The sequence below is a fragment of the Bactrocera tryoni genome, chromosome 1 (genome assembly GCF_016617805.1).
Source record: "Bactrocera tryoni isolate S06 chromosome 1, CSIRO_BtryS06_freeze2, whole genome shotgun sequence".
NCBI classification, from domain to species: Eukaryota; Metazoa; Arthropoda; class Insecta; order Diptera; family Tephritidae; genus Bactrocera; species Bactrocera tryoni.
Window position 1 is genome coordinate 60,401,923 of NC_052499.1, and position 16,574 is coordinate 60,418,496.

General features: G+C 34.3%; 7 protein-coding genes across 11 annotated transcripts; 5 read left to right on the forward strand and 2 right to left on the reverse strand.

Moving 5' to 3' along the window:
- The first annotated feature begins 124 nt into the window (after positions 1-124).
- Positions 125-1,681, forward strand: LOC120777270. The gene is made up of 5 exons (XM_040108477.1): positions 125-219; positions 281-456; positions 516-563; positions 838-978; positions 1,033-1,681. Exons 1-5 carry the CDS (start codon positions 216-218, stop codon positions 1,336-1,338), a joined length of 675 nt encoding a protein of 224 aa, XP_039964411.1. The 5' UTR covers positions 125-215; the 3' UTR covers positions 1,339-1,681.
- A 170-nt stretch (positions 1,682-1,851) lies between these two features.
- On the forward strand, positions 1,852-3,540 carry LOC120781534 (mitochondrial dicarboxylate carrier-like). Its single transcript, XM_040113768.1, has 5 exons — positions 1,852-2,116; positions 2,263-2,463; positions 2,520-2,757; positions 2,817-2,949; positions 3,035-3,540. Exons 2-5 carry the CDS (start codon positions 2,298-2,300, stop codon positions 3,344-3,346), a joined length of 849 nt encoding a protein of 282 aa, XP_039969702.1. The 5' UTR covers positions 1,852-2,116; positions 2,263-2,297; the 3' UTR covers positions 3,347-3,540.
- A 105-nt stretch (positions 3,541-3,645) lies between these two features.
- Positions 3,646-4,597, forward strand: LOC120782863. Of its 3 annotated transcripts, XM_040115402.1 has the most exons (4): positions 3,646-3,726; positions 3,793-4,164; positions 4,254-4,465; positions 4,526-4,597. In XM_040115402.1, the coding sequence occupies exons 2-4, from the start codon at positions 3,822-3,824 to the stop codon at positions 4,553-4,555; spliced, it is 585 nt and encodes a 194-aa protein (XP_039971336.1). In that variant the 5' UTR covers positions 3,646-3,726; positions 3,793-3,821; the 3' UTR covers positions 4,556-4,597. The 3 variants fall into 3 exon arrangements, with proteins under 3 accessions (XP_039971336.1, XP_039971335.1, XP_039971337.1); XM_040115401.1 differs by having other exon boundaries at positions 3,646-4,164; XM_040115403.1 differs by having other exon boundaries at positions 3,646-4,164; positions 4,260-4,465.
- Positions 4,598-4,633: 36 nt separating this feature from the next.
- On the reverse strand, positions 4,634-6,420 carry LOC120776965. 3 transcript variants are annotated; one of them, XM_040108069.1, is made up of 8 exons: positions 6,187-6,420; positions 5,896-6,126; positions 5,665-5,802; positions 5,446-5,601; positions 5,070-5,381; positions 4,987-5,007; positions 4,864-4,923; positions 4,634-4,799 (listed from the first exon to the last, which is right to left on the reverse strand). In XM_040108069.1, the coding sequence occupies exons 1-8, from the start codon at positions 6,400-6,402 to the stop codon at positions 4,662-4,664; spliced, it is 1,272 nt and encodes a 423-aa protein (XP_039964003.1). In that variant the 5' UTR covers positions 6,403-6,420; the 3' UTR covers positions 4,634-4,661. The 3 variants fall into 3 exon arrangements, with proteins under 3 accessions (XP_039964003.1, XP_039963995.1, XP_039964012.1); XM_040108061.1 differs by having other exon boundaries at positions 4,864-5,007; XM_040108078.1 differs by having other exon boundaries at positions 4,864-5,007; positions 5,896-6,130; positions 6,187-6,361.
- A 335-nt stretch (positions 6,421-6,755) lies between these two features.
- LOC120766190 (ATPase H(+)-transporting accessory protein 2) lies at positions 6,756-8,295 on the forward strand. The gene is made up of 4 exons (XM_040091547.1): positions 6,756-6,870; positions 7,048-7,400; positions 7,469-7,720; positions 7,780-8,295. Exons 1-4 carry the CDS (start codon positions 6,828-6,830, stop codon positions 7,963-7,965), a joined length of 834 nt encoding a protein of 277 aa, XP_039947481.1. The 5' UTR covers positions 6,756-6,827; the 3' UTR covers positions 7,966-8,295.
- Positions 8,296-9,250: 955 nt separating this feature from the next.
- On the forward strand, positions 9,251-12,714 carry LOC120772009 (exosome component 10). The gene is made up of 8 exons (XM_040100374.1): positions 9,251-9,452; positions 9,515-9,696; positions 9,762-10,142; positions 10,210-11,200; positions 11,293-11,526; positions 11,592-11,777; positions 11,872-12,441; positions 12,507-12,714. Exons 1-8 carry the CDS (start codon positions 9,330-9,332, stop codon positions 12,579-12,581), a joined length of 2,742 nt encoding a protein of 913 aa, XP_039956308.1. The 5' UTR covers positions 9,251-9,329; the 3' UTR covers positions 12,582-12,714.
- LOC120772017 (glycosaminoglycan xylosylkinase homolog) lies at positions 12,546-16,277 on the reverse strand. Its single transcript, XM_040100386.1, has 5 exons — positions 14,561-16,277; positions 14,131-14,470; positions 13,480-14,057; positions 13,189-13,389; positions 12,546-13,122 (listed from the first exon to the last, which is right to left on the reverse strand). Exons 2-5 carry the CDS (start codon positions 14,416-14,418, stop codon positions 12,915-12,917), a joined length of 1,275 nt encoding a protein of 424 aa, XP_039956320.1. The 5' UTR covers positions 14,419-14,470; positions 14,561-16,277; the 3' UTR covers positions 12,546-12,914.
- Positions 16,278-16,574: the final 297 nt, after the last annotated feature.

Below are 16,574 nucleotides of genomic sequence, written 5' to 3' on the forward strand. Positions count from 1 at the left end.
TATAAAGAAAAAAAATTTTCCATCTATAAAAATATATGTAGCTAAACTTTTAGATAAAGTTCTTATTATACATACATTTGTATCGCTCCGTGTATACCTCAAGCTGATTTGTGTTTAGTTCGAAGCACCCTGTGTTCATTTAGAATCCAGAGATGTGTAGGTAAATATTTATTTATATTTACAATTTTTTGTTGTGTCGCATCTTATTGTGAAACATGGGTAAAAAAGGACTTATTTCTATATTAAAAGTGTAAAAAAGTCTCACCATTTTTATCTATAGAACCTATGCAAGATGTGAAATATATTCCACATAAATCAAAGGCAGAGGATAAGAGTTCAGTGTGGTATTATTTTCTGGTTTCTGCTTGTGGAGGACCGACAGCTCAGTGCAAAAGCTGCAGTAAAGTGTTAAAGACTTGTTTTGGATCTACTAAAGGACTCTTAACACATTTAAAAGTATACATTTAAAAGTACACAGTAGTACTTAATACTAACATCTAATTATTGTTATTTAGTACCACAAAATCGAGTTGGAAAGAAAGCCAGACAAACCGCCCCAAAAGGTAAATAATTCATACACTTGGAATGACTCCATATTTCTCCATTTAAGTGATGTGCAAAAAGTCAATGCATTTACTTCTAAACTTGTACACAAGGGATGATTTAAATGTGATTTGCTATAATGTATATAGTAATTAGAAGCCTTTCAAAACCGATTATAATATTTAATTTGTATCGCGTACCTTAAAATGTCTGAGTATGAGAATATATTGATATTGAAATTATTTTCTAATTGTTTATTTGATAATTACATGAATTATATATTTATTATTTTAGAAATCCGCCAAAATAGCTCCGCTTAAGCCAAAGTATGAAATAATTAATGGAAAAATAGCTCCTCCAAGTCCCACTCGAAGTAACAATTCCTCTATGGCTTTCGAGGGTGACATAAGTAACTTATACGAACGACAAATAGAGGTATACAGTGTTTGTTCCCGATATCCTTGTGCTTTAACATTTATTTATTTACAGTTTGTCGATGGATATCTTATCGACAATCCATTTGTACATGAAGATATTGATCAAAATTTTGAACAAAAGCCGCCGAAGATGCCGAAACGTGAAGATTCTTATCAAAGAAACCGAAATTTAGAAGATCTAAAAACCCGCGTGGAAATTCAATGTATGCGAGCGAAAACAGCATATTTTAAAAAACAAATGGAGAATCTTGATATAGAACGATCCGTTATGTTATTAAAAGCGAAAAAGTTGGAGTTAGAAGTGGAACAATTGCGAAAAGAGGCCCAAGAAAGCACATTGCGAATCGGGCCAAAATGATTCCGAACCATTAGTAATATAAATATATATTATATATGTATTATAAACTTTATATTTTGTAAACTAGTACCAACTAACTTCAATTTAAATTCGTAAATTAAGTACAAAATTGACAATGAATTATTATTTTCAACCAACACACACTTCACGGCTAATAATTAACTCGGTTATTAAACACTTTGAAGTTGACTAATCGGTAGGTTGAGACTTAAAAGTAAATATTTAATAGGTAGGCACATTTTTACCTATATTGTCAATTTAACGTAGATTTAGTTATCTCGTTTATAATAATAATAATAAACAAATTTTCAAAGTCCATATATAATTAGATACGTATACGTGATAGTAGTTGTGTTTTTATTTACATTGCATAAATACATTTATGTACGTGCTTAAAAGATTTATATTTTAATTTTTTAAATAATATATTTTACATATATTATATTGTTTTGGTTATATTTGTTTCGTTTTTATATTGGGTATATTTTGAGTTTGCAATGAATTTCGTAACACCCAGAAGGAAACGTCGGAGAGCTGAGTCGAATTAACTATTTCTGTCTGTCCGTCCGTCTGCCTGTATATACGTGAACTAGTTCCTCAAAGATATTTGTTTCCTTTTCAAGAGGTTGCACATTTGTCGAAACCAAAACCATGCCCTTGTATGGAAAATTTGTTTATTTGTCAAAATGTCAAAGCAACGTTACAATCTCCGAAGAAATTGTTTATTTCGGACCACTTTAGTATTCAGCTGCCATTGAAACTGACCGATCAAAATCGAGTATGGAATCTTTTGTATCTGCAAAGGATATTAAAGCTTCTGTGCTGTTTAAAAAACTGACATCATGTTTTTTTTTTAAAATTGACATCATGAAAAATAAATTCGCAGTTTAATTGTAGAAATTGTCATTTCTAATATTCCTATAGGTATGTATATATATGTACATATGTAAGTAACATAAATGCATGGCCAGGAGAAGGTTGAAGCTTATTGGTTTGCTGGTGCTATTGCCAATACTACTGCACAAATCATAACGCATCCAATTGATTTGGTACGAATGTTGGTTCAGTCAAATGCAAAAAAAGTATCGTCACGCGATATTGTTAAAGAAATCTTGGAAAAACAAGGTCTAAGAACTTTAAGCACTGAGTTCGAAAACTAATATTTGCTTAATAAATTATAGGAATCTTGGGTTTCACATTTAGCTTGCGGACCGCAACTCAAAGACAAATTGTCTATTCGATAATGCGTTTTGGTCTCTACGAAATGGGAAAACAAGCCGAAAGCTCGGATCATTTCTTTCACAAAGCCACAGTAGCTGCAGAAAGTGGATTGGTCGCGGGTTTCCTTGTCACGCCTTTCGAGAAAGTAAATGTGCGCATGTGTACAGATATTATAAAATCGCCGGATAAAAGCCGAAAGTATGTTTTATAAATTCAAATAGATATAAGTTTAATGATTTTATATTAATCACTTGCAGGTACTCATCAGTTTTTAATGGAGTTATAAGTTCGTATAAAAAAGGTGGATTATCCAAAGTGTACAGATGCGCCTTTATATCCTCGGTGCGCGGAATGTTCATGTCAGTGGGGCAGTTGGCGGTTTATGATGAGGTTGCTAAAAAGCGAGTTCTTACATATGAAGTAACTCCTAATTTTAATTTTATCCATTTCACTCTTCAAATATTTTGCCTCAAAGCTCAGAGAAGTATTTTTCAAGACCGAGCGGTTTAAGGAAAACTGGCATTCATGCTTCATGGCTTCATTGATAGCGGGTGGGGTCACCACAATAATAATAACACCCGTCGAAGTGGTTAAACTAATATTTATGGATGCAAGCAGATATCAATATCGTAGTAGTTTGGATGTAATGCGTACGCTTGTACAAGTCCACGGCTATAGGGGATTCTATCGTGGAATATTTGTTTCTTTTCTGCGCATTGTGCCGTCTACTTTGCTAACTTATTTACTCTACGAGTGGATATGTCTGGAATTCAATTTAGGCAGTTGAGTATTAATATGTATCGCTTCGGAGCAAAACAAATAACAGTGCTTAAACAGATTGTTTTAGCGATTAGTTTTTTGAAAAATCACACCAACGGGTCTACGTAACCAGAATGAAGCCGAAATTGTATCATAGTTATTTCTGGAATGTTTTCTGTTTTTACAACAAATATATTTATTTTATATATGTACATATATTACTACAATATTAACTACAAGTCAAAAATAAAAATCACATTATTGTTAAGTAATTTTATGAGTTGTCCTTATTTAGAATACACTACATTCGATTAAAGAAAAGTCAGAAGTCCGTGAGCTGTGTGCAACTGTGAGCTATCCTAGCTAAGAGTGTCAAACGAAATTTTCTGTTATTTCTGAATATTTGAAGTAATATTTTTAAAAATAAAATCTATTAAACCACGTACTTATTTCACATACATTTACATATATAAGATATTTTTTAAACAACTAAATAAACGGGAATGGCCCATAATACGGATAGCACCAATGACTTGGATAAATTCCAAAGGGAGGATCATGATGACCGTTCAGCAAATGTGCCAACTTCAAATCCGTCGCTCTACGACAAATCACAATCGCTAGTAGATATCGCGAATAATACGTTTAAAGAACTGTGTCGTACTTTAGAGAACGAGCAGTCCAAATTAATGGAATTAGAAGAGCGGCGCAAAAAACTACAAGAAGAAATGCAACGTCTCAAACAAGAAATTGAGGAAGAGAAACATACATACCGCCTCAACTTGGTGGAATCTCTAACGGAGAATGCGGAGGCAATGAGCGCGAAGAGTATGGAAATGGATGAAGGTGGGTGCAAGATTGGCGCAAACTGACTGAATATAAAATAATAAGTTATGGTTACTTTTACTTTTGACTACGTTCGAAATTTTGTCCAGATTCAGGCTCTGAAATACAAAACAAATTGTATACGTGTTACGAAGCCGATGAAATAGCTAACGCTACAGGAACATCACCTGCCAGCTACTCGGCGGATGAGGATGATAACAAGCATCCCAATGAGATAGCGCGCAATATACAGAAAAAACTTCAGAGCGTAGTTGCAGAGTGCGTTATTGAACAATGTGCTTATGATGAGCCAGCGCTTGAGGTATGTGTATTTTTGGAATAATATTGTTCTATTGTCCTTATTGTGTTTTAATATTTTTAGACCGAAATTTTGGACAAACCCTCAACTTGAAGACGGTGCATTTATATGTATACTTGTATTTTTATAATCCATACAAATTTTGTTGAAGAATTGTATATTTTATTTCTTAAAATATTTACAATAATTTAAAAATCATCTATTTATTTTGTACAAAGATATTGTGGTTAAGTAGCTTTTCAAGTGCGTTGTTAAGTTTGACAAAATTTTCGCTTTCATGAGTATATGGGGAATGTTGAAGTTGGTATTTGAAAGTCTCTAAAATCGTTCTAACGATCTAAATAAAAAAAGTTATAAAATTAATCAGCCTTGAAAATGCCAGCATTTACTTATACGGTTACCTGTATGATTTCAAAATCCAGCTTATGAGTGATTATAACTTCCATTAACACAGACGTAAACTTTTCGAGAAATGATATTAAATGTGGAGCGATTATTTGTAAGTCAATTGGCAAAATACAAACCAAGTAACATTTATGCATTTCCTAAAAACAAATGTTAGTAGTGATAATAAAATATTTCTTTGTGTATGTAGTTCAAAACCAACCAGTAAGAATTTCTGCGACATTTCTTTCTCCTGCATTAATTTATATGACTCCACGTTTAACATAGTTAGAATGCTTTTAGCCCACCGAAAAATTGTGTAGGAATTATTGGTTGCACAAATATTTCGGCAATGTTCTATCGATGAAGGAATATTTAGACCTGCTTCGCAACAAGCTTCGATTTCCTGTTGGTTTATTGCAAAATATGCCGCCATTTTAGAGACTTGTTGCAAATTACATAGTGATATCTGACTATTGGAGGCCATTGTTACATTTTTAATGGCTTTTTCCATTAGATCATCGAGTTGGCACCACTACAGGAAGAATCGCAATTAATTGAAATAAAATTTTCAAATAGAATATATATGAATATATTACATTAAAACTGCTTAATTCTTTACAGAATTTTAAACATTTATGTAAACATTTCCAAACATCTGCTGCTGTCTCTGCACAGTCCATAAAATCAACATCTTTGATTGCTGACTCGTATATGACACCATGTATATTTTGTTCTTGAATATATGCGAAATTCTGCAGGAAAAATTATAATATATTTTATAAAAATCTTATAATAATTGCTTCATGGTTACTTACACCACTTTTCAATATCAGTGCAAATATTAATATACCAATTCGTTTACAGGTAGGCTCGTGGCTTTCGCGTACAGTTAGACCCACGGATAAGCAGAAATTAACCCATTGTCTTGGAAGCGTTTTACACGAATATTGTAACTAAGAATATTAATTTTTAACTTTACTTGTTGGTGATATGTCTTCATGTAATTTCGATTCAATTATGTGAAGATAAAATTCTTTTTAAATTACCTCTAAATATCTCACGAATCCATGCATGGAACCCAATTGTTTTTTCCATACATCCTTCTTAAGTTTGTTTTGGTAAAATTCAAACAGAATTTTTTCTACATCTGCTATATTTACAGGTGTATGTTCTTGTAGGATACTGTTTGCATTCCTTTGAATATTTTCATTTGATAAGCGATAAATTGTTGACTCAGCGTTAATCTCGCACAATAAGATGATCACATTCGCAAATACCTTTCTTAAATAAAAATGTTGTGTTAAATGTTGAATATATTATTAGTTGTAATCTCATACCTCATAAGAGTCTTGATCTTCTCCACCAAAAATCCAGTGCCGGCTTTGTTGCAACATGTCGTAAAGGGTCGGTAATTGTATTTCCAAAACATTTCTGTATGAAACAAAATGTTCGCTACTTAGAGGCACATTATCCAAATCCTCCTTTAAAGCCGGAAGGAAGCATGATGAAATTAATTCCTTTAGATATTTTAAATGTTCGGCAGAACAAGACATCTTAGTTTTACACAATGTACTGTTTTATTTTCATATACATATGCATGTGTTTTGTTTACAATCACCTTATCTAAGGCTACACATACACTACACTATTTTTCATGTCATAACATTTACGTTGAAACATATTTTAATCCAGCGAAAGGTATCGAAAAAGGCTTAAAAAATTGAGTTTCGCTGAAGTATTTTAACGTAATTTTTCCGCCTAATTTTTATAACATCCAAAACTATTTAAATAAAAAATATTTTTGTGCAATTTCCGAATATCTCCTACCGACCACAACTACCAACTTAAATCCATGAACACCTTCCACAACTGCAAAGAAATCCACATTTTGACTTGTGACATTGTTGTTGTTGTATTTCAGCCGTCCGTCGTAGTTGTCATATGATCAATTTTCATTGAGGGCCAAGAATAAAGAAATATGCTGCGAATTTGTGCATTTTTAATGTTCTGCTTTTTAGCAGGTGAGTAATCGAAAAATAATTCATAGGAATTACATAGTGGCAGCATTAAAAGTGAAGTTAAAATAAATTTGTGTCGACCAAAGAAAATATAACATTTTTCTAATTGGTGGAGAATACGTGCTATTGATTTTATGTGTAACTTAGAGAATAAAAATAATTCATTCTTTTATGTTTCAGTCAATGCCGATGGTAGTTTCTACGTGTTAAATACACCAGAATCGATATCCTTCCAACGCATACCAACTGTTCTGCCAAGTGAACAGGTGGGCGATGTTATCAAGGCAGCAAGAGGTTTGGGTGTATCAGACACTGCTGACTTTCCTGGTCTTGTGATCAATGATCCCTTCGGACTACCACAGAAGACTGTCGTTGTAGATGTGGTCGGATTGAATGAACTTCCACTGAGCGAGGAGAATATTAGCTATAAGATTGATGGCAAATCTGTCCAAGCCTCATTGGATGACCTGAAACTTACTTCGAACGAAGATTCCTCAGACTGTGCCATTAACATTTCAAATTTTAAGGAAAATGTACGTAAATTGTGATTACATATATGTATATTGATTAAATCAATTATTTTTAATATATCTTATTCCAGGAATTGAGCAACTGCGTTTTAAAATCCGATAAGGAGTTCGTTTACGCCAAAATCGACTTATCCAACTTGAAAGATGATGCAGAGAAATCAAAAGTAATTTCGGCGTTGACCAACGAACTTGTAAATCTGCAACGACAAATCGAAGGTGATGCATCGTCTCAATCATTGTTAGCTGTAATTGTGAGCCATGAAGATGACAAAAATAGTAACTTGTCACGTAAACGACGTGAAACAATTGCTGGATCAACTACTGTAAGTTTATATAATGATTAAAAAGACAACATCTAAAGTGAATATTTAATTATAAACAGAACACATACAATCTTGCTGCCTACTATGACCAAAATTACCCAGTCATATTCAACATAATTCTATGGTTCATGGTTGCTTTGGGCCTCTCATTATTGGCCGTTTGCTACGCAATTGCCGATATGGATCCCGGCAGAGACTCGATTATTTACAGAATGACATCTACAAGAATGAAGAAAGATAACTAAATAATTATTTCTTTATAGCGAATATTGTTATTATACTCTAAATTTATTCAGAATGTTTCAAAACCATCACCAAATCAGCAGAGTATATAAGAAATAATTGTAAATGTTAAAAATGTAAGTATTATAATACTTTGAAGATTATTTTAAAGTAGCAGTTCCATCTTTCTTTTTGGTTTTTTTTTGCCTACCTCTAAGTAATACAAGTGTGTGTGTGTGTTGTTTACTTATTCAGAAAACATCTCTAAGATTAATTAGACGAGGTAGTGCATGTATTATATATTCCACAATAAATGTATAGTGGTGGTTATTAAATAAATACCTAAAAAGAAATTCCTTCAGTTTTATCTTTGAGCAGCTTTTATAAACGCATCTCCAATGTGCTCCATTAGCCGTTTCTTAGAACTTAATAAGTTGATATGTTTTCTCATATAATGATTCCAATAACAAAAGCGTAGAACGTGAAGGTTAAAAATGGAAACTATTGAAATGCAAAGTTACTTTCAAAAGACAACTGGGGAAACATGAGTCATCAGCATTGATAATTCTTTAAGGAAATCCACGAAAGCTTTGGTTACTAGCGATAATAACATTGTAAATAAATTAAAAGACATTGTGACTTTTTTTTAGAAAGCTCAAAACATATACATTGGTAAATAAGGAGTTAAAATAATCAACAGTAAAGAGGAGTATTAAGAATTATGAAACCGTAAAATACACCACACATTTAGAGAACTGCAGCGGTGCACCACACAAAGAGTACATCGCATGCTTAGAGAATGTTCAGACGAGGGCTCTTTTAGTCACCCGGTATTTGCAGATGTGTGGACGACGACGGGTTTTTCTTTATTGGCGTAAACAACGCTTACGAGTCCGAGCCAATGCAAGGACCTCTGGATAAAAGTCTTCCGTTTATTACAACATGATCGCTCCGGTTGGGAGCTTTTCTGTCCGGAGACTGACAGAAGACTTTCATTATCAGATAAATAAATAAAAATAAATTTCTATCATATAATGTTGAAAATTAGATATTTCTAAAATTATGTTAATATTTGCAAATAAATATCAACATTTTCAATAAATTATATATGAAGAACTCACAACAATTTATATTTTGAATTGATTTAGAAATTCTAAATTAGAATGAATTATTTCTTTTTTAATATCTGTTCACTTGTCCTCTGGCTGTATTTGGTATTTTTTTCCTGCAGATGTCGCTGTTAAATTATACAACCCTGCAAATATGTCTATGCTATTTGTTTTTGTTACATATGTCAAAAATAAACGTGTATCAATTTATAGAAATAAGTACGGTTTTTAGTGGTTTTGATTGTATGGAATTTTATTAAATTTAAGAAAATAGCTAAATGACGCCCACTACAGCAACTAAAGATGAAACCGAAGCATCACATTCAACTTCAGTACAAAAGAAAAAACCACCGAATGTTACACCAATAGGCGCTTTCCCATCAATCGAAGAATTTGCAAAAGTCGGTATAGATAATATGTTTAGCATAAAAAAAAATATTTTATTCCGGAAATTTTGTTATAGAATGGTCTAGCTGAAATTGTAGAAGCTACCAAAGCAGTGAACTCTTTTCCACAAGGAGCCGCACGTGACTTATATTGCGCGTACCCGGCATTTGGTAAAATTGTCGATGCACAGTCGGACCGCATATTTGGGCTGATGTCTAAGGTGTTGAAATGGCAAAATGTTAAGGGTAACATACAACGGTAAGTATCAGTGGCATTTTTTAAAAGGATCTTATTTTGTAATATTTTCACAAAAATATTTTTAGGCGACAGCAAGATGAACAATTTGAAATGCTTTTGGAGTGCAATGATGCTATAATGGAACGTTTGAATTCGAATTTGGATGAACTAGCTGGTATAAAGAAAAATCCGCAAACTATTGTGGTAGAGTCCCATCTAAATATAGCCAACAATATACCTAAATCTGGCTCAGGTGCTGGTAGTTGGAATTTAAAGAAAAATGAACAATCACCACTAGCTGCACGATTAATTACTGCAAAGAATATTGCAAGACCACAATTAAAATTTAAAGTTATGGTGGATAATAGTGCTTTGACACCGTTTGTACCAAGAATAAAAGATAAACCGAATTCGTTAAAACCGTTAGCCGTGTTACCCGAGTATGATGAAAGTGGCAATATTGCCAGGTACTGGTATTTAGTTATACTTTGTTGTGAACGACTTTTAATCAGTTGTATGATTTATTAATTTCAGTTATTTACATCCTTATGAGTTTGAATTGATGAAATGGGAAGTACCCGCCGCCCAACTGTCACGCACAAATCCAAAGGAGCCTAAAAAATTAGATGACACAGAACTGCTTTATGTGGATACTGTACCGAAATTGAATGCCGCGGTTGAAGAGTTGCGTAATCAACGTGAAATTGCTATTGACGTGGAACACCATTCTTACCGGACATTTCAGGGTTTTACCTGTCTTGTACAAATTTCCACACGTAACAAAGACTACCTTTTCGATGCTTTAGAATTACGCGATGATATGCACATACTAAATACGGTATTTACGGACCCGAAAATTGTTAAAATATTTCACGGCGCTGATATGGACATTGAGTGGTTACAACGTGATCTTTCTTTGTATATAGTTAATATGTTTGATACACATCAAGCGGCTAAGACTTTAAATTACGCGAGATTATCATTGGCGTATCTACTCAAACACTATTGTGAACTCGACGTCGATAAAACGTTCCAATTGGCTGATTGGCGCATACGTCCATTACCAAAAGAGTTGGTATCATATGCCCGCCAGGATACACATTACCTTCTCTATATTTTCGATCGTTTAACCAATGATTTGCTCGACGCGGGCAATCAACATTCTAACTTGCTGCGTAACATTTATCAACGTAGTACTGAAATCTGCAAAAAACGTTATGTAAAACCACATGTCACAGCAGATTCACATATGGATCTTTATCGCAAGTCGAAACGCGTTTTCGACAATCGACAACTCTACGCATTACGGGAAGTTTTCCAATGGCGTGACAACGTTGCTCGACAGGAAGATGAAAGCTACGGCTATGTCCTACCCAATCACATGTTATTGCAGATTTCCGAGAGCTTGCCGCGTGAAATGCAAGGCATACTTGCTTGCTGTAATCCCATACCGCCATTAGTTAGACAAAATCTGCACATATTACATCAAATCGTGCTGCGAGCGCGTGAACAGCCATTGGTGAAGGTGAATACGTATATATATATATATACATATCTGTTAAATATTGAACTTCATGTGCAAACAATTTTTTTTACACAACCCAATTTCAATTTCAGCCTGTACTGGAGACGGAAACAATCCATCGCGTTGCCAGCAACAACACCAAGGATTATAATAGCAAATTATATTGCCCGCATGATCTCTCGCATAACGAGGAATTCCGTGATGATCTGCCAACACTGCTAAACTTCCGCAAAAACCCATTACTGACCTCACCAACTAAGGCTGACGTAAAGATGGCGAAACCCGCATTGAGTATTTATGAAACACCAGAGCCTTCAGAGGATGATGTAAGCATTTCGATAAATTATAAATATTGAACTGCGCTAATTACATTTTTATCGTTTCCTAATAGGATGAAGATCAGCGAAAGCAAAAACAGTTACATAGCAACATAAAATTCGTCAGCCCATATCAACGTTATCTGGCTATGTTACCTTTGGTAGAAAAGGAAAAGGCTGAAGAAGCGGCACGCATCGAAGCAGAAAATAAGAAACGACAACTTTGTCCGGCTGCCAAACCACCGGCGGGAAAAACAGCGGTAAAATATAGATTTAATTTACATATGTTTACTAAATTCATATATTTCGTTTTGAATTCATATATTTTATGTTAAATTCGTATTTCAATTATAGAACGAATTAAAAGTTGAGCCTACGGGCGACGGTGATTACAGCTTGCCGATAAAAGAAATATTAAAACGCACACACGAAGAGGCGATCGTGAAGAAGGCACAGTCAAAAGAGTCAGAGGAACCTAAAGCGAAGCGTTTCAAGACCGATGCACCAAATGACGATAAATTGAAGTTTGTTAATTTACCGCCGACTAAAAAGGAAATGCGACTGGCTAATAAACAAAAGGTCGCAGAACCACATAAACCCGCCGCTACCAATGTGGCTGCGGACAAATCAAACAATTCTGTGCACACAATTAGTGATGACTCGGATAGTGGACCGGAAGAGGCACCATCCACATCGCAAGCTCAAATGTCACAATCACAAGCAAACCAGCAGCAAAGACAAAGCCAAGGTGGCAAAAAGAAATTTAAAAATAAGAATATAAAAAATCGCCAGAATCGTAACCAATCTTCAAGCAAGCCGATTGATGTGAAAAATTTCGACTACAAAAATGTGGACTTTCGAAAATTCCAAGGTGGTGCACAACGCGCTAAGGGCATGGAGTTAAAACCACAATTTCATGGAAAAGTAAGTCTTGTAAACTGATTGCAAGCTAAATTTATTCACTTAATTTTTTTGTTTTTTAATTTCAGAGCAATTCCAATAAGGCCAATAATAAGAAGTTCAATAAATTATTCACATTTAGCAATGTCAAAGGTAAAAAATAGTAACATGGCTTTATTAGGACTATATAGCAATTTGTTTGATCAACTACATTAGAAGTCTTGGACGTAAAGTAACATGAAATTCATTTTTTTCTAATTTAATTTATAAAATTACATTATCTTCAACAAGCTTAAATGTATTTGTCTACGTTATATATTTTACAAATTTACCCAAGAGAGCAGTGTGAAAATACTTTTGCTGAAATTTCATATCTCCTTAAATTTAAATATGTACATTTCTAAACTACATACTACTAGGTAATAAAATATAAGTTTTTGAATAAACATTTACATACAAACAACTTACTTAAAACTCAGAATTGATTGCATATACGTCTATAGCTGCTTAAACATTTTATCACCTTCCCTGTCCATACAATATTCGACAACTGCATAGACAACCAGTAGCCTACGTTCTACGCCTCTTTTGTGCTTATCTGTGATCAAAGGAAAAAGCGCATCGTGTTTGGAAAGACGATCAATGAGCTCGGTAAGAACACCACCCGAAAATACTTGCAGTCGGTCCCAGGTTGTTTTTCGTATGCTGTGGAAAATCGCACAATTTTTCAATTTAGAAAAAAAACTAAATATTTTACCTAAATTCACTCACAGACAACACTGATATAGTGGCGCCAATATGTCTAGATGATCCTTGTTTGGATTCCCAAATGCTTTACCGTTGTCTATGAGCACTAAGCGCTCTTCACGTGTCTCATAGTGGTGCCGATCGCCATTTTGGATGAGATAATCAAAAATTGCCGCATCAATGAGGTCCAATAAACGCATTGTTTCCATTTTATCTTTTAGCGGTCTATAGGGAAGGAAGTCAATGAAAGTTTAACGTACATATACAATATGTTTAAAATTGTAAGCATATGCCACTTGCTACATTTTTGCTCACTTGCAATAGTTCATATCATCCTCCCAGGGCGCACGTTTATCCTCTTTGTAAGTACGTTGCCAAGGCGAACGCCGTTTTGCCAAAGAGCCTGGCACAATGTATATGAGAACACCCTCTATGTTATTTTGGTCATCACCGCATACAGTCTCCTCTTCGTTGCAATAATGACACTTGCCGAAGAGACAATATTGTTCCGTACCATTCTCCGTTTCTGTGATTGTCATGGAATTCTTCAGCTCGCTATCACCTTTGTCATATATATCTGTCTTCAAATTGACGACCCGTCCCACCACAATAGGTGTCCACCTGAAGTCCAGCACAGCACCCAAATAAAATGCATATACTTCCGCAGTGTGACGATCTTTTCCCGCATAAACGGCACCTTCGATTACTGCATCGCGCTCATACCATTGCGGTTTGAAGATCACTTTTTGTTTATTCGCCAAACGTACGAGCAATTTCAGCTGTGTGCCTTTTGCCAAATTTGTGACTTTAGTTATAGGTTCTAGGCGCAATGTTTGCAGCAGTTGAGCCATGGAGGTATCGTAAATTGGATATATTTCATTTTCTTGTGGCCACTTGAATTGAAAAAACGGTTTCGAATTATAAAATAGGAAACAACAATGAAAACTTGTGGTTTGTAATAATTACCCAGTTGGCAATGTCCCACAGGACGGTTGCATTTTCATATGGCACAGGTTTATAGTTTTTCAACAATTTATTACGGTACATAAAAAGTCGAGGATTACGATTTAAATACACAGGATGAAGTTCACGAATTTTCTGGCGTATCATATTCTCCAACGCCCGCGTGCTGCTTACATGTGGAGCTTCTTCAACGTTAAGATAATACATGAAATACAAGTTGGCGCCAGCTACTACGCATACGAGTATGACCAGAGCAACAATTATGCCAACGGTGCGTTTATTTGCAGCCATTGTCACACTAATTATGTTATATTACTGCTAAAATTGCAAAATTACGTTTCAGCTATATTTAAGGAAATAAAATGTAATTAATCATTGTGCAGATGCGTTGTTGTTAATGATCATTGTGATCTATCGCGGCGCAGTCACTCACCTATCAACAAAATCTATCTCACTCTCGGGAACTTATGCAGTGAGTAATTTTTGTTAGGAAGATCTCACAAATAAACATGTGTGTTTGTAAACTAGGCGGCAAAAATGTTTATTTTTTGTTTTGACCAACAAATCACAAATGACGGCAGAATGCTTAGTGTTGTCATTGGCGTTTCGCTACAGAATCGCGTTTTTATTTTTGTAATATTTGTTGATATATTCTGCGCGCCGTCATCACAGACAGCGTCATTACATGCAATATTTGCCGGCAGCTGCTCTTGTTGGTGTTGTAACGTCGTTTTTTGTTGTTGACAAAATCATCAACGTATGGCTAATTGCAACAGCAACAACGAAATGTATCAAAATTTTCTTTTTTAATTATGGCCCTTAAAAATTTCGCACATTTTCCCGCACTTTTGTTTGTTCGTCTCGATATTTCGTTGGCTGGCATACATGAAGGTGAAGTGTTAAACGTTTCAAATAATTTATTTTTAATTCAAACTTAAATTTGGCAATGAAGGCCTGTAGCAATTGCTCTTATTGGTGTATTAATTAATTTTATATCATACAAAAATACACGTGGCATTAAGACTGACGATTACTTATACATTAGTTAACAGTTCAATTATGTTTTTGGTTGGCCAAATTCTTCTACCATGTGTTTATCAGAGTTTTGTTTTTAATTCCAAAATTATAAAACTTTTTCGATGTATGCTGTATTAATATTCTACATATTTTTTATTTGTCATAAGCAAGCACGTTTAATCCATTTTTCGCATCACTTCAGTAAATGGTTATATAAATTTAGCAGCAGGAATGTAGCAAGTGCGAATGAAAATATTATATAACAACGCGGTTGCATATATTAATATAAATTTGTTTGCACATATATTACAATTTTAAAAAGATTAATGTGCGTAAATAACAGTTTTTCACAAGGGTTGTATGAATTTTTCCACGTAGAAAATCACTCCAAACTGATAGAATATTTCAAAAGCACTTTGCCTGTACAAATATATATTTCTTTTTCCTTTCCTTAAATTTTTATATGCTACATCTTTTGCGTATCGTTGAGAACGTCTAAGTGCGTTAACGTGTGGCAAACTTATGTGCCTTGGTTTGCTATATCCGCCGCGTTTGTCTGCCGTTGGGCTTTGGGCTCATTTGCCATTGTCTACGCCGACGTTTTCGTTTTGTTTTGATTTTGAAATAACTCATTAATTATGGCACTTGACTTCAATTAAATTAAATTCTATTGTAACGAAATTTTGCGAATGTCCGCTTGGTTGCTGGCAAGACAAAACATTAATGCGTATGCAACAGCTGCTGCAGCGCACCTTTGACTAATGCAATGACAATTTGTAATTGGCAAACATAATACAGAACATACTGCCGGGTGTAATGTCGTTGCTCATGGCCAACAATCTTTACGTCGTATAGTGTTTGTACATCCCCTTTCAGCTTTAGTGTACACACTTCTTTGCTGTCTGTGGTTATTTTAGGCCGTGGCGAAAGTACGATGACGATGAGGAGTCTACAATTGATGCGAACCGGTAACGGTTTGCATAGACCTGTGCCCGCCAAAATATTTCCTCTTAGAAGATTCTCCTCTCAATTATTCAGTTCAAACTACAACAGCTTATTATGTTCTATGAGAACATTTTGTTTACATGTTTTTTCTTTTTACAACGGTTTGTGTACCTCATTATATCGTACTATCAATGTGCCGAAAATAAACGTAAACTTTCGCAACAAGTCAGCTGTTTTTTGTTTTGATTGTGGGCAAGCTTTTAAATGCTGCCATATTTTATTTTTTTTTTAACAAATAAGAAAGTCACTAATTGAGAAATATAATTCTTTCGCGAAAAATTATTCGGCTATAAAAATGAATTGATATAATTTTTAATATTTTGATATAAGTAAATTATTACGTTGCAAGTAATACTTGCTTATGTGACTGATTGGGCCTTACATTTTTGGAATTTATACGTGGAAATAAATTTTTTGTATTATAT

Coding starts and splice junctions, on each gene's coding strand:
- LOC120777270 (XM_040108477.1), top strand. Junction 457..515: donor GACTCTTAACACATTTAAAA/GTATACATTTAA, acceptor ATTGTTATTTAG/TACCACAAAATCGAGTTGGA. Junction 979..1,032: donor TATACGAACGACAAATAGAG/GTATACAGTGTT, acceptor ATTTATTTACAG/TTTGTCGATGGATATCTTAT.
- LOC120781534 (XM_040113768.1), top strand. CDS start 2,298: ATGCATGGCCAGGAGAAGGTTGAAGCTTATTGGTTTGCTGGTGCTATT. Junction 2,464..2,519: donor AGAAATCTTGGAAAAACAAG/GTCTAAGAACTT, acceptor AATAAATTATAG/GAATCTTGGGTTTCACATTT. Junction 2,950..3,034: donor AGTTGGCGGTTTATGATGAG/GTTGCTAAAAAG, acceptor TTTGCCTCAAAG/CTCAGAGAAGTATTTTTCAA.
- LOC120782863 (XM_040115401.1), top strand. CDS start 3,822: ATGGCCCATAATACGGATAGCACCAATGACTTGGATAAATTCCAAAGG. Junction 4,165..4,253: donor GAGTATGGAAATGGATGAAG/GTGGGTGCAAGA, acceptor AATTTTGTCCAG/ATTCAGGCTCTGAAATACAA. Junction 4,466..4,525: donor ATGATGAGCCAGCGCTTGAG/GTATGTGTATTT, acceptor TAATATTTTTAG/ACCGAAATTTTGGACAAACC.
- LOC120776965 (XM_040108061.1), bottom strand. CDS start 6,402: ATGTCTTGTTCTGCCGAACATTTAAAATATCTAAAGGAATTAATTTCA. Junction 5,382..5,445: donor AAGAATTAAGCAGTTTTAAT/GTAATATATTCA, acceptor TTCTTCCTGTAG/TGGTGCCAACTCGATGATCT. Junction 5,008..5,069: donor TGTCGCAGAAATTCTTACTG/GTTGGTTTTGAA, acceptor ATTTGTTTTTAG/GAAATGCATAAATGTTACTT.
- LOC120766190 (XM_040091547.1), top strand. CDS start 6,828: ATGCTGCGAATTTGTGCATTTTTAATGTTCTGCTTTTTAGCAG. Junction 6,871..7,047: donor AATGTTCTGCTTTTTAGCAG/GTGAGTAATCGA, acceptor TTTATGTTTCAG/TCAATGCCGATGGTAGTTTC. Junction 7,721..7,779: donor CAATTGCTGGATCAACTACT/GTAAGTTTATAT, acceptor AATTATAAACAG/AACACATACAATCTTGCTGC.
- LOC120772009 (XM_040100374.1), top strand. CDS start 9,330: ATGACGCCCACTACAGCAACTAAAGATGAAACCGAAGCATCACATTCA. Junction 11,527..11,591: donor CAGAGCCTTCAGAGGATGAT/GTAAGCATTTCG, acceptor GTTTCCTAATAG/GATGAAGATCAGCGAAAGCA. Junction 11,778..11,871: donor CACCGGCGGGAAAAACAGCG/GTAAAATATAGA, acceptor TTTCAATTATAG/AACGAATTAAAAGTTGAGCC.
- LOC120772017 (XM_040100386.1), bottom strand. CDS start 14,418: ATGGCTGCAAATAAACGCACCGTTGGCATAATTGTTGCTCTGGTCATA. Junction 14,058..14,130: donor TGTGGGACATTGCCAACTGG/GTAATTATTACA, acceptor TTTCAATTCAAG/TGGCCACAAGAAAATGAAAT. Junction 13,123..13,188: donor CCACTATATCAGTGTTGTCT/GTGAGTGAATTT, acceptor GATTTTCCACAG/CATACGAAAAACAACCTGGG.